At 42.7% G+C, this 15,336-nt stretch overlaps 1 protein-coding gene across 1 annotated transcript; it reads right to left on the reverse strand.

The window, feature by feature from the left end:
• Positions 1-917: 917 nt before the first annotated feature.
• Positions 918-11,008, reverse strand: LOC109875024 (zinc finger protein 16). The gene is made up of 3 exons (XM_020467152.2): positions 10,420-11,008; positions 10,217-10,277; positions 918-2,554 (listed from the first exon to the last, which is right to left on the reverse strand). Exons 1-3 carry the CDS (start codon positions 10,795-10,797, stop codon positions 1,584-1,586), a joined length of 1,410 nt encoding a protein of 469 aa, XP_020322741.1. The 5' UTR covers positions 10,798-11,008; the 3' UTR covers positions 918-1,583.
• Between the last annotated feature and the right edge of the window lie 4,328 nt (positions 11,009-15,336).

Raw genomic sequence — 15,336 nt, forward strand, 5'->3', positions numbered from 1 at the left:
TGGATGCTCTCCATCACAACAAAAATCAACTCTTTGCCAACTGGACTCCAGTGGTCATCAGCCTCTAAAAACACAAGAGTAAAACATTGACCTGGTGTTTAGCTTTAAGTGGCAATACAGAATTGAGGAGAAAACCCATGAAAACTATAGAAATAACTACAGTGGCTAGTAGAATAGTGGTGATATAAATACATTGGTTAAATCATTGTAGGCTAATTGTAAACAGCCAGGTTCCCTGAGTTGATGACTGGTCTCACAGGGGTCGAGGTGATTTCTGACGGAGTGTTTGTGAGCTACTGACTCCTTTCCATGTCCTTGCGCATTACGCTTCTCCATGATTTGTATCCTCTGCCTAAAAAAATGTGTTTACTTTTTGACTTAATTCCTAGTGTAAAATGGCGTATCCATCCTCCACACATTTGCCACGGCGGCGGTTACCAAGACCTCCATAACGGAGGTGGGCGGTTTGTGAAAAGGAACTGAAGTCGACGTTCTGGCCGGCGAAAAGACTGACATCTTGTTATAACAACTTTCTAACCTAATCACAGACAAACAGCATTTGTCTACGAGTCAGTTGATGTTGTTATAAGGTTTCTATTGTCAGATCAATAACAGTTGTGACAGAGGCTCCAACCTAATCTAAACGAAGAAGCCTTCCGCACTGCAAGACTGCGCGACAGTATTACGTCAACCACGTTTCAAAATTGTTAGCCAACGCAGTTGTTTTTGAAAATCATTGCATATACTGCGCACGTGCCCATCCACCATGGACCAGAGACATACACCACAGTCTGAAAATGGTTATTCGAATAATAATTCATCCATAGAAATGAAATTATAACTAACAGTACATTTAGGTTACTATGCATATGAGGGTCTCTTAGCATTTTTGAATAGAGGATACAGAGATATAGAGATGTGAGATAAAGATGATTATCGCCATTTATTTCAACAAAACCTTGGATCCAAACAACATCTAAACACAATTGTTGTCAAGAGATACAATGTAATACTGTTCTATTTAATTCTGTGGATTGACCTACACATAACAATATCATAATGGAACATGAAATGGTCATCTTTTCTTACATGTTTTCAAAGTCTAAACATTAAACCTAAAATTGGTGTGGCTAAATATGCAAATAAATTGAAAACGACACTAAAGTGAAAACAAGCATTTACACTCCCCAGGTAACATTCCCATGCATTGACAGCTGATTAAAGGCTTCAATGTATCTCTTGTCTACAAATTAACGCATTGATTTACCATTGTTGATTTTAACAGGGTGTTTTAGAAAACAATTATGTTGATATACTGATTCGCTATTGTCTTCGATTTTTCTTAGGACACAGTGTAATCATAATGGTACAAATTATTTTGTCATTATGCTGCCATATAAGTTTATTTAGAATGGCAAGATGTACCCAAATACATAATACAAAATTCAATATTCTAATACCTAAATAGATAAAACATGTAATTGTGATCCAATCAATTTCATTCAGTTTCCCATTGATTTGTATGCTTTTGAACAGTAAATGGTTAGAAGTGCACTCTAATGCATGTCACATTTGTTTTAACTTTACAAAGGCCTCACATTTGAGTGGTGTTTCTTCAGGTGTAACGTGAGACTGTATTTCACTATGAAACTTTTCCCACAAAGTGTACACGCAAACGGCCGTTCTCCTGTGTGTACACTCTGGTGAGTTTTCAGATGGGCTGACTGGGTGAACCTTTTCCCGCACTGGGCACAACTGAACGGTCTTTCTCCTGTGTGAATCCGCATGTGCACCTCGAGGTTCTGAGACGTCATCAGACACTTGTGACAGAAAGGGCAAACAAAACGCTTCTCCCTGCTGTCAGCGCTCCCTTGGACCTCGCTCCATTGGGGATGGTTAGACTGTTTCTCATACATGGCAAAACTCATCATGTCGGGTCCATCAAAATTCGATGCTGTGTTCATTCCCTGTGTCAGTTGACAGTGATCGGGACTCATGCCTGAGATATTTTCGAGGTTTTGTTGGAGCTGAGAGAAAGTAATCTCTGGCTTAGCCTGTTTGTTCCACGTAGAGCACATGTCCATCTCTAATTCAATAGGCTGAGAGTCAATCATGTCGATATCCCTCCTATCGCTGTGAGTCCCTACTTGACTATTAAAGGTGACAGCTGATACAGTGGGAACAAGCGGAGGCTCTGGGTGGACCACAAGCACATCAGAGTCTGTTTTTGAGGCATAGGAGCAAACCAGCTCTGCTGTCTCCATCCCATTGCCCCCTAAGTTGCCAGAGGAACCAGGCTGATTGGGGGTTTCATGCAGTGTGTATTGAGGGCCCAAGATCACCCGTTTCCCAATACTTAATCTAGATGCAGGGCGTTTGAGATTGTGCTTCAATGTCTCTTTCCTTTGCTCACCCTGGAAGATACTGTTATCTTCATTCCTTTGCCAGTCAATCTTCCTGCTCCTGAACTGTGCTGGACTGTTCCCTTCCTTTCTTGCATTGGGGGATGTATGGGGAGCCACACTATCTCCTCCCACGGATGACACATTAACACCTGGAGGAAAATATCAAACAAAACCATTGTGTTAAAGATTAATAACTACATAGAGTAGAACTGCATGGTGGTAGCTAACTTTCTGAATGGTTTTATAGGACACATTATACCAGTAGGAGGGGGTTATGATTACCTCATTTTACCCCACTATCTGAATCTGAGTGCATAAACAACAAAATCACCCTCTCGCTCTCTCTGAAACAAAAATAAATGCAACATGCAACAATTTTGAAGATTTTACTGAGTTACAGTTCATATAAGGAAATCAGTCAAATGAAATGAATTCATTAGGTCCTAATTTATGGATTTCACGACTGGGAAGGGCACAGCCATGGGTGGGCCTGGGAGGGCATAGGCCCTCCCACTGGGGAGCCAGTCAATCAAAATGTGTTTTTTTCCCCACAAAGGGGCTTTATTACAGACAGAAATAAGCCCTCAGATGATCCCGCAGGTGAAGAAGCCAGATGTGTAACCACGCCAGCCCAGGACCTCCACGTGGTCTGCGGTTCTGAGGCCGGTTGGACGCACTGCCAAATTCTCTAAAACGACATTGGTAGTATGGCAGAGAAACAAACGTTTCATTCTCTGGCAACAGCTCTGGTGGCATTTCATGCAGTCAGCATGCCAATTGCACACTCCCTCAAAACTTGAGACATCTGTGGTATTGTGTTGTGTGACAAAACTGCACATTTGAGAGTGGCCTTTAATTGTCCCCAGCATAAGGTGCACCTGTGTAATAATCATGCGGTTTAATCAGCTTCTTGATATGCCACACCTCTCAGGTGGACGGATTATCTTGGCAAAGGAGAAATGGTCACTAACAGGGCCGTAAACAAATTTGTGCAAAAAAATGAGAGAAATAAAATGAGAGAAAAGATGGCGCCGAAGAACATGGCTGACGTTTTACATTCTCCCAGCCAATTGTGCAATTTAGTTTTTTTGCATTTTGTGTAACTTCTTTTTTTAAACTCATTGTGTACATAATGTTGCTGCTACCGTCTCTTATGACCAAAAATAACTTCTAGACATCAGAAAAGCGAATACTCGCCACGGACTGGAAGAAACCTTTTCCTTTAACGAGTCCAACAAGAAGGATATCTTGCTTTCACTGGAACAGGCCCAGATCCACGCCTTTCGCGTGAAGTAAAGACGCCGGAAAAGGGTACGCAGATTGGGGATCCTTCTGAGAAGTGGGAGGCAAGCGAGTAAACTCCCAATGCCTTCCATTCTCCTTACTAACGTGCAATCGTTGGAAAATAAAATTGATGACCTACTATTAAGATTATCCTTACCAACGGGACATTAAAAACTAACATCTTATGTTTCACCGAGACGTGGCTGAACGAAGAAACGGACAATATAGAGCTGGTGGGATTTTCCATACATCGGCAGAACAGAGACGCTACCTCTGGTAAGATGATGGGTGGGGGTGTGTGTCTTTTTTGTCAGTAACAGCTGGTGCGTGATGTCTAATATTAAAGAAGTCTTGAGGTATTGCTCGCCTGAGGTAGAGTACCTTATGATAAGTTGTAGAACACACTATCTAAAAAGAGAGTTCTCATCTATATTATTCATAGCTGTCTATTTACCACCACAAAGCAAAACTGGCACTAAGACCGCTCTCAACCAACTCTATAAGGCCATAAACAAACATGAAAATGCTCATCCAGAGGCGGCACTCCTAGTGGCCGGGAACTTTAATGCAGGGGAACTTAAAACTGTTTTACCTCATTTCTACCAACATGTTAAATGTGCAACCAGGGGGGAAAAAAATCCTAGACCACCTCTACTCCACACACAGAGATTCATACAAAGCTCTCCCCCGCCCTCCATTTGGCAAATCTGACCACAATTCTATCCTCCTGATTCCTGCTCTCAAGCAAAAACTAAAGCAGGAAGTACCAGTGACTCACTCAATATGGAAGTGGTCAGATGACGAGGACGCTACACTACAGGACTGTTTTCCTAGCACAGACTGGGACATGTTCCGAGATTCATCCAATGGCATTGAGGAGTACACCACATCAGTCATCGGCTTCATCAATAAGTGCATCGATGACGTCGTCCCCACAGTGACTGTACGTACATATCCCAACCAGAAGCCATGGATTACAGGCAACATCCGCATCGAGCTAAAGGCCACTTTCAAGGAGCGGGAGACTAATCCGGACGCTTATAAGAAATCCCGCTATGCCCTCAGACGAACCATCAAACAAGCAAAGCGTCAATACAGGATTAAGATTGAATCCTACTACACCGCCTCTGACGCTCGTCGGATGTGGCAGGGCTTTAAAACTATTATGGACTACAAAAGGGAAACCCAGACGCAAGCTGCCCAGTGACGCGAGCCTACCAGACGAGCAAAATGCCTTTTATGCTCGCTTCGAGGCAAGCAACACTGAAGCAGGGACGAGAGCACCAGCTGTTCTGGATGACTGTGTGATAACGCTCTCGGTAGCCGATGTGAACAAAACCTTTAAAACAGGTCAACATTCACAAAGCCGGTGGGCCAGACGGATTACTAGGATGTGTACTCAAAGCATGTGTACTCAAAGCATGTGTACTCCACTGACATTTTCAACCTCTCCCTGACCGAGTCTGTAATACCTACATGTTTCAAGCAGACCAGGTGAAGCTGGTTGAGAGAATGCCAAGATTGTGCAAAACTGCCATCAAGGCAAAGGGTGGCTACTTTGAAGAATCTAAAATGTTAAATATATTTTGATTTGTTTAACACTTTTGGTTACTACATGATTCCATATGTGTTATTTCATATTTGTGATGTCTTCAGTATTATTCTACAATTAGAAAAATAAATAAATAAATAAAAACCCTTGAATGAGTGGGTGTGTCCAAACTTTTGACTGGTACTGGTAATGTCTGTCTGTCTGTCTGTCTGTCTGTCTGTCTGTCTGTCTGTCTGTCTGTCTGTATGTATGTATGTATGTATGTACGTACGTATATATAACCACAGAGTCACGAGACTTTCCAGGAATGAAAGTCACAAGACTTTCCAGGAATGTTTGTGAAACAGACCAAGCAGACTAGGCCGGGGTTTAAGAAGTCAATGAGAGAAGTGAAGAATTATACCGTAGCTGTTAATTTTCTCAAAATCTAAAGGCACAACCTAGATTCGAGCCAATGTCTTAAGTAGTTGAACATGTTATTTCTCCAACCTCGGGACAGTGACAAACTGACGTTTTCATTTTCGGCAAAAACAACTTCATATCGAAGGAGTGCCTTTGATTTGACCGCCTGCACATGCACAGCTCACCTCGAGATGACCGTGAGACCAGATTAGGGACGTGACAAATGGACAATATTTCTTAACGTTTAAATTGCTATTGCCCCCCCCCCCCCCCCCCCGCGGTTATTTCTACCGTGACCCTTTACAGACATAGAACACAGTAGAGTAAAATGTTGATAATTGATAGGTTTTCAGACAATTAAAAAGTCGATGTCGCACCCCTACGGAAATCTAACAAGTATAATTTTAAAAAAAACATCAAAATCTGTCAGTTGAAGCTAGAGATTTGTTTGCATGTGCTGCGTCTCAATCCACCGCATCAGCCGATGTCGCCCTTCCACGTCTGCGGTGAAAGGTGGCAGAGCTAGAGTGGTGTTTGTCAGACCATGAGACATCCCGAAAATCGGTCTTCTCATGAAAACGTCTGTAGTGTCAGAACGGTTTAGCCTTTCAAGCTATTATGGAAAAGAGGAGACTCTCACGAACACGATGAGGCTCTCCGTTTTGCTTTACAACCCCCACAAGCACCAAGGGACTTTTGAAGTCGGTACAGCCGATCGGCCAACTTCTGACTGTAGCGTCCGAACAGTTTGGGCAACACACTGACCCCTCTATGGGAAGGTGAGTCTCTCACAAACATGTCAGTCATTTTGCTCTAAGATGCCAACAAGCCTCACAAGACTAGTCTGAAGGTAGCAGGGTACCAGTAAAAAAATATATATGGAAGTACAGTGCATTCGGAACGTATTCAGACCCTGTGACGTTTTACACATTTTGTTACATATTTTAATTAATCCATTTTAGAATTAGACTATCTTCACACAATAACGCAAAATGACAAAGCAAAGAGGTTAAGATTTTTTCCAAATGTATTAAATATAAAAAACAGAAATACCTTATTTGCATAAGTATTCAGACCCTTTGCAATGAGACTAAACTTGTTTCCATTGATCATCCTTGAAATGTTTCTAAAACTTGATTGGTAATTCAATTAATTGGACTTGATTTGGAAAGGCACACACCTGTCTATATAATGTCACACAGTTGACAGTGCATGTGAAAGCAAAAACCAAGCCATGAGGTCGAAGGAATTGTCCGTAGAGCTCTGAGACCGGATTGTGTCGAGGTACAGATCTGGGGAAGGGTACCAAAAAATGTCTGCAGCATTGAAGTTCCACAGGAACACAGTGGCCTCCTCCATTCTTACATGGAAGAAGTTTGGAACAACCAAGACTCTTCCTAGAGCTGGCTGCCCAGCCAAACTGAGCAATCTGGGGAGAAGGGCCTTGGGTCAGGGAGGTGACCAACCATCTCTGCAGCACTCCACCAATCAGGCCTTTATGGTAACCAGACGGAAGCCACTCCTCAGTAAAAGGCACACGACAGCCCGCATGGAGTTTGCCAAAAGCCACCTAATGGACTCTTAGACCACGAGAAACAAGATTCTCTGGTCTGATGAAACCTTTGACCTGAATGCCAAGCGTCACGTCTGGAGAAAGATGAAAACCTGCTCCAGAGCGCTCAGGGCCTCTGGGGGCAAAGGTTGACCTTCCAACAGGATAACGACCCTAAGCACACAGCCAAGACAATGCTGGAGTGGATTCGGAACAAGACTCAATGTCCTTGAGTGGCCCAGCCAGAGCCCGGACTTGAACCTGATCGAACATCTCTGGAGAGACCTGAAAATAGCTGTGCAGTGACGCTCCCCATCCAACCTGACAGAGCTTGAGAGGATCTGCAGAGAAGAATGGGAGAAACTCCCCAAATACAGGTGTGCCAAGGTTGTAGCGTCATACCCAAGAAGACTCAAGGCTGTAATAGCTGCCAAAGGTGCTTCAACAAAGTACTAAATAAAGGGTCTGAATACTTATGTAAATGTTTATCAGTTTTTTAGTATTTTATACATTTGCAAAAAAGAAAAGAAAAGGGTTTTACTTTGTCATTGTGGGGTATTGTGTGTATATTGTTGAGGGAAAAAACAATTGAATCAATTTTAGAATAAGGCTGTAACGTAAATACATAGTTTCCTGATCTTTCTTATATATCATAGTTTCCTGACCCTTCAGAACAAACGTTCTTCAGATTTTTTTTGTTGACTATCTTTTTATCCATGTATGAAGCTGTTATTCAATGCGTTTCTATGGGCTAATAGCAGTAAGGGCAAATTCAATGTTTCATCAAATACATTTTTTAAGATATTTTTTTTATACATACAATTATAAATCAAATAGCTAACTGATCCTTGGTATGACCATCTTAAAACAATTCCATGTGTTAGCCTCTTCCGCTCTGGTTTTATTAAAATTATTTCCTAGGCTTTTATAACCATATAGTCTAGTTCGGCAATAACACGGAAATTAATGTTTTGTGATAACTGCACTGGGATTTTAATTATGTTTGAGAACAAAATGTTTTTTGGTTAGGGATTTTTTTTTACCTTAAGGACTCCAAATCTGAAATGTTGAAGTGAAGAAAATGTATAGTCAAGGAGGAGAATAATTATTCTGCCAAGGATTTTTTTCCCCTCCAGAAATAGAGGCATACTAAGACAAAAGAAATGTGACACCGTGTGTAAATGATAACACACTAGCGCAGGAAATTAAGAAATGTATTAAAATGCTGGAAGTGAATGTTAGAATTAAACAAATGAGCAAATGAGTAAAGTAGTATTCATTAAGGAAATGCCTGTCTCTAATAAGCACCTGTTGTGTTCAGTGATTTAAAAGGTTAATCTACCCCCAGAAATAAAAAAACATGAAACTCCTCTGTCAATTTGACGAAAGCCTATAAAAAAGCCTAAATACAAATTTTCCCCATGATTTAACTTCTAAGTGGTCTGCTTGTGGAAATCAGGAAATTGTGTGCACTTGATACTTACATCCGACTTTTGCCCTAAGGATACGAATATCGCATTGAAAAGACGGGTCTAGACTCACAAAAGTCGCTTGGTGGTCTGAATATGTTCAGATCTGTTTGACCTCTTCAGAAGGTGGTCAGGGATGTATTGTGTGCGGATTTCACCTCAGTCTAGACGCAATCAGGCTACCGAAAGCGCATACAGTGGGAGACGTCAACAGCACTCCTCCCACAAGTCTCCAGAAGATGTGTTTTGGGACAGAGGGGCACCTTTTAATTATAATGTTGGAGGAAATACGTTCCTAGCGTGTGACGAACATGCTTGCTGGCCTCATGATTTCTAGCCAGCTAGCTAATATATATATATATATATATATATATATATATTTGGGGTTAGAGTTATGCTAACCTGTTTGCAATTCCTTTGGCGTTGCTTACTCGCTACATAGGTCAGCTGGCTAGTTAGCTACAATAGTTAGCTACTGCCTTCAGTTGTTGTGTTATCATATTTTGCCTATTCCACCGTTTGTAGAATGCATAGTGGCATTTTAATATAGCATGGGAATAGGGAATCCAGACACACTGTGGACACATTTAAATGTTGGTGTAGATGCATGACGCATTTGGAATTCTATGAACAGAACTCTATGATCAAAATACTAAAGCTGCATGAACTGTCAAGTCCATGTTGTGTTACTACCATGTTGTTGTCATGTTGTATTGCTGCCATATGTCGGCTTAGGTCTCTCTTTATGTAGTGTTGTCTCTCTTGTCGTGATGTGTGTTTTGTCCTATATTTTTATTATTTTTTAATCCCAGCAAGAGGCCTTTTGTCTATTGGTAGGCCGTCATTGTAAATAAGAATTTGTTATTAACTGACTTGCCTAGTTAAAAAAAGGTTAAATAAAAATAAATGAATAGACAGGGCGGGAAAGCAACGCTGCTCTCACTCTGGGCAGATATGCCGTTATAGCTCAGTTGCAAAGACTAACTGCAAGTTGAACTCTGTGTGATGGAGTCCTAAATAGATAGTGCAGTTTGTTTAGGTGATTTTACAGCTAGCTAGCTACTTCACATGCTGAAATTGACTTTGGTATTATTGTGTGTAGCTATGTTTTCTAGCTAAATACCTAGCCTGGGAGAGAGAGAACATTGCATTGTGGGTTTGTAGTAGACTTGAGCTGCAACAGATTTCACAAAATATGTTCACATTTCTACCAATCTTGTTATTACAACAGAATGAAACATTTGTTCACAAAAAAAAATTCTCACATATTAGTGTTATTTAATTAACACTGTTACCTAATATGAATTAGTGGTTTGAAGTGGATTATCCCTTTAAACAAATAAATGCCAGGGCTATTAATTGAAGTTTTACAGCATCTTCATACTGTACTGTCTTTGCTATAACTAACGAATCTGGGAAACCCAAAACTAAATTCTTGCGTAATTGTATCAGATGCCAGTTACTTTAAGTGTGTCTGTCTTCGAGAGATTAACTGATCAACATACCTTCTTCATCATTCTAGAACAACACCACAGATCTGCACTCTATTTACCTTCCTCATGTGTGTCACTGTCCTCGGAGTCCTCATCTTTGATAAGTACCACATCGGGTAACTGCAACAAATCATAATTTGAATGCAAACAAAAATTAACATAATGTACAATTTTGTATTATTGTTCAATGAGAATTGAGTCGATAAACAATACACACTGGGGATATAGCTAGCTTCTGAAAGGCTTGAATATGGAAACTTACCTCCTCTTCTTCTTCTTCTACAAAGTAGCAATCTCCAGACGTTATTGTTATCCCATTACTTTTATGACATGTGTCCTCCTGCTGCGACAGTTTTGGATGAAGACCTTCACCTAATGGGACGGGTTCAGTAACAACAGCTTGAGTTCCAGCTTTTCCATCGATTCCTCGCGCAATTATAGACTCAATCAAATGCAGTTTCTTCTTGAGGTCCTCGTTTTCCTTGTAGCTTCTTGATATTTCTAATTGCAAAATCGCATAACCTTCATCCACGACTTCACATATGTCCGCCACCGCTGCATTGGTCAACGCCCCCATGATGGACGCTAACTGCTCGTGTAAAGCCTTGGAATTCCACATGGGTCCGGGTATTCTGCTCATTTTCAGGGCTAGTCTGTAGTTACAGTTAATCGTTTATTGATACTTGAAAATATATCATAATATTTGGGTGGTACTAAGGATTTGGAAATACCGATGTGTGAAGAGTTCGTCCATCGGGAGAATAGCTTGCTAGCTGGCTAAGCTACAAACAATAGGGAAGGGGCGAAGAAGAGATACTTCCTGTACCCAACACTCAGTTTTCAAAATAAAAGTTTTAAACAGCAGCCTTGGTGCCTAATAATCGGCATACTGTTCCCAGTTATTGGCCACCTTACTGTTTTGTTAAATTACAAGATATATCCGTTAAATTTTATTCAACAAAAACCCCACACCAACCACATCTCCGAAGTGTTTACTGGATAGTTGAAAGAAATTAATTTGCTGGTCAATTTTTTATTGCTTAACCCCGTGCGCCCTCATGTGGACTCGTAAAAATAGTTATTCAACAACATATTTACAACAGTTTAATAACAAAATATACATTAGTATAAATAATTTACATATAATCAAACTTATCTGCATTGACAAACAATGAAAACACTGTGTTGGAGTTTGTGTTGCAGAGATGTACTTGGAAATATAAGGGAAGAAATACACAAAAAGGGTTGAATAAATATACAACAAACAAGCATAGTTGCCCACACTTTGGTTTTGTTGGTAACCAACCAACCACTATATACTGCAGGTGACCACGATTACATGTGCACAGTATTCCGGGTAGTAGCTCATATCCCGCTTAAGGTCGCATTCGGGATAAGCCATTTACATGCACCGTTGATATCCCCCTCATGAGTAACCATGAATAATCAGAATATTCCTCAGTTAAGTAAATTGGTTAAATGGAATAGTAACTGAAATATTGACACTGACACTAAACCTATAACCGCTCACATGCAGCGTAACACTGTTATGCAAGCAGACAGTATTTCAAACACAAAATATGCACCCATATGTGTTTAGCCATTTTCTCAGCATTTGATTTCCTTAAAACTGGTCAAGCTGATAATATTTAGACATTTTGGACCAATCATTCCACTGTTTATGAGTTATTGCGTTTTCTCCCCGGTCCCCAAATGAAACAGACAACTTTACCATTAGATTACCAATGCATTCATTCTATCGATGTAAGACATTATTCTGGTGAGCACTACTTTATTTAGTCTTCTGGAGCAACAAGTAATGACAGAAGAGAAGCTGCATGTATCAAACTATAGTTGACAAACAAATGGCCTATGAAATGTCTAAAATTATAATATGGCCTACCAAATGTCTGAAATTATAATACAGTGCCTTGCGAAAGTATTCGGCCCCCTTGAACTTTGTGACCTTTTGCCACATTTCAGGCTTCAAACATAAAGATATAAAACTGTATTTTTATGTGAAGAATCAACAACAAGTGGGACACAATCATGAAGTGGAACGACATTTATTGGATATTTCAAACTTTTTTAACAAATCAAAAACGGAAAAATTGGGCGTGCAAAATTATTCAGCCCCCTTAAGTTAATACTTTGTAGTGCCACCTTTTGCTGCGATTACAGCTGTAAGTCGCTTGGGGTATGTCTCTATCAGTTTTGCACATCGAGAGACTGAAATTTTTTCCCACTCCTCCTTGCAAAACAGCTTGAGCTCAGTGAGGTTGGATGGAGAGCATTTGTGAACAGCAGTTTTCAGTTCTTTCCACATATGGAAAAGATTCGATAGAATACCTCCAATAGAAGTCCATTGTTTTTCCAAAATATGGCAGCCGATACTGGATAAATGGTCTAGTCCAGCTTCATAACTGGGTTGATGATCTGCTGCTACTCTGTGCTGTACTCCACTCAATATTTATTTTTGGCTTAACTACACTGCTTGTAATGACTATATACTGCCTTCTTATACATGTACCACCAAATAGGATTTTGTTTTATTGTGTGTATGTGTGAGTTAAGTTTTGTTTTGTCCTCTAAATTGGCCATTCCATTCAACTGTCACGCCCTGACCATAGAGAGCTTTTGTTTTTCTATGGTATAGTAGGTCATGGCGTGACTGGGGGGTTTTCTAGTTATTATTTTCTATGTGGGGTTCTAGTTTAGTTTTTCTATGTTGGTGTTTGGTATGATTCCCAATTAGAGGCAGCTGGCTATTGTTGTCTCTAATTGGGGATCATATTTAAGTAGCATTATTTCCACCTGTGTTTTATGGGATATTGTTTTGAGTTAGTGCACGTAGCACCTCTGTAGTCACGGTTCGTTGTTCTATTGTTTATTGTTTTGTTTTGCTAAGTTTCACTTTATAATAAATTATGTGGAACTCAACATCCGCTGCGTCTTGGTCCGTCTCTACACACGATCGTGACAGAATATCCCACCACAACAGGACCAATCAGCGTGCCCAGGAGGAGAGGGTAACATGGACTTGGGAGGAGATTCTGGATGGGAAGGGATCCTGGACTTGGGAGGAAATCCTGGACCGCCTTCTTTGGCGGGAGACACAAGGAGAAAAGGGAGGACAAAGATGACGCCGGGGTTCGCGACCACAGTGAAAGCCCATAAGACGGCCTGAATTGTTTTGGGGTGGGGCACATGGGGTAGTCAGCGGAGCCGAGGAGTGAACCAGAGCCAGTCTGGGAGAAGAGGGAGAAACTGGAGGAGAGTGAAAGGAGAGAGTCAGAGACCGTCAGAGAGTGGATGGAGGTATTGGAGGAGAAAGAGCGGAGAGAGCTGTTGAGTTGGTGGAAGATGCACGACAGTTGCCCTAAGGAGCGTGTAATTAGTTTAATGCCACCTGAGTCAGCTCCCCGTACTCGTCCTGAGGAGCGTGCCATTAGTCTGGTGAAATCTGTGCACCAGGTCTCCAGTACGCATCCACAGCCCAGTAGGTCCTGTGCCAGCTCTCCACAATCGCCTTGAGGAGCGTGTCATTTGTCCGGTGCCATGTGTGTCGGCTTTACGCACCAGGTCTCCAGTGCGCCTCCACAGCCCAGTAGGTCCTGTGCCAGCTCCTTGTACTCACCGTGCGAAGTGTGTCATAGTTCCGGTACAATTGATGCTAGCTATACGCACCAGATCTCCAGTGTGCCTTCACAGCCCAGTACGTCCTGTGCGCCTTCACAGCCCAGTACGTCCTGTGCCAGCTCCTCGCACTTGTCGTGCGAGTTGTTACATCGAACCGGTACCATTGATGCCGGCTATACGCACCAGGTCTCCAGTACGCCTCCACTGCCCAGTACATCCTGTTCCAGCTCCACGCACCAGGCCTCCAGTGCGCCTCCCCAATCCGGTACGTCCTGTGCCGGCTCCACGCAGTAGGCATCCAGGGCGCCTCCCCAGTCCGGTACCACCTGTGCCGGCTCCACGCACTATGCCTCCAGTGCGCCTCCCCAGTCCAGAGCTTCCGGCGACTATCCCCAGTCCAGAGCTTCCGGCGACTATCCCCAGTCCAGAGCTTCCGGCGACTATCCCCAGTCCAGAGCTTCTGGCGACGGAACCCCCAGTCCAGAGCTTCCGGCAGCGGTCCCCAGTCCAAAGCTTCCGGCGACGGTTCACAGTCCAGAGCTTCTGTCAACGTTTCAAAGTCCTGAACCTCCAATGACGGTCCACAGTCCGGAACCTCCTGAGACGGTCCACGGTCCGGAACCTCCTGAGACGGTCCATGGTCCAGAACCTCCTGAGACGGTCCACGTTCCGGAACCTCCTGAGACGGTCCACGTTCCGGAACCTGCTGAGACGGTCCACGGTCCAGAACCTTCTGCGACGGTCCACGGTCCGGAACCTCCTGCGATGGTCCACGGTCCAGAACCTCCAGCTCCAGGGCAGGAGCCTTCCTCTGTGCCGATGCCCAGTCCGAGCACGGCGTACAGTCCAGCTCCATGGCAGGAGTCTTCCTATGCACCTATGTCCAGTCCAGGGTCCATGGCTGGATCCGTGGGATGAGCGGGTTCTTTGGCCCGCACCAGAGCCGCCACCAAAGTTGGTGGATCCGCGAGCTGAGCGGGTTCTTCGTCCCGCACCAGAGCCTCCCCGATGCTGACGGATGAGCGGGTACTTCGCCCCGCACCAGAGCCGCCACCGATACTAGACACCCCCCCTAACCCTCCCTTTTGGTTTCAGGTTTTGCGGCCGGAGTCCACACCTTTGGGGGGGAGGGGGTACTGTCATGTCCTGACGATAGAGAGCCCTTATTTTCTATGGTAGAGTAGGTCAGGGCGTGGCTGGGGGTTAGTCTAGTTTATTATTTCTATGTGGGGTTCTAGTTTGTTTTTCTATGTTGGTGATTTTGTATGATTCCCAATTAGAGGCAGCTGGTAATCGTTGTCTATAATTGGGGATCATATTTAGGTATCTTTTTACACCTGTGTTTTGTGGGATATTGTTTATGTGTAGTTGCATGTTAGCACTCCATTGTCGTCACGTTTCGTTTAGTCTTTATTGTTTTGTTGTGTAGTTGACTTATTTAAAATAAAAGATGTGGAACCCAGATCACGCTTCACTTGGTCCAAGTATGCTTCAAACGTTCATGACATCAACAGTACAATGAATGTCAATGTTTGTATTG

This window comes from Oncorhynchus kisutch, linkage group LG30 (assembly GCF_002021735.2).
Source record: "Oncorhynchus kisutch isolate 150728-3 linkage group LG30, Okis_V2, whole genome shotgun sequence".
Taxonomy (NCBI): domain Eukaryota; kingdom Metazoa; phylum Chordata; class Actinopteri; order Salmoniformes; family Salmonidae; genus Oncorhynchus; species Oncorhynchus kisutch.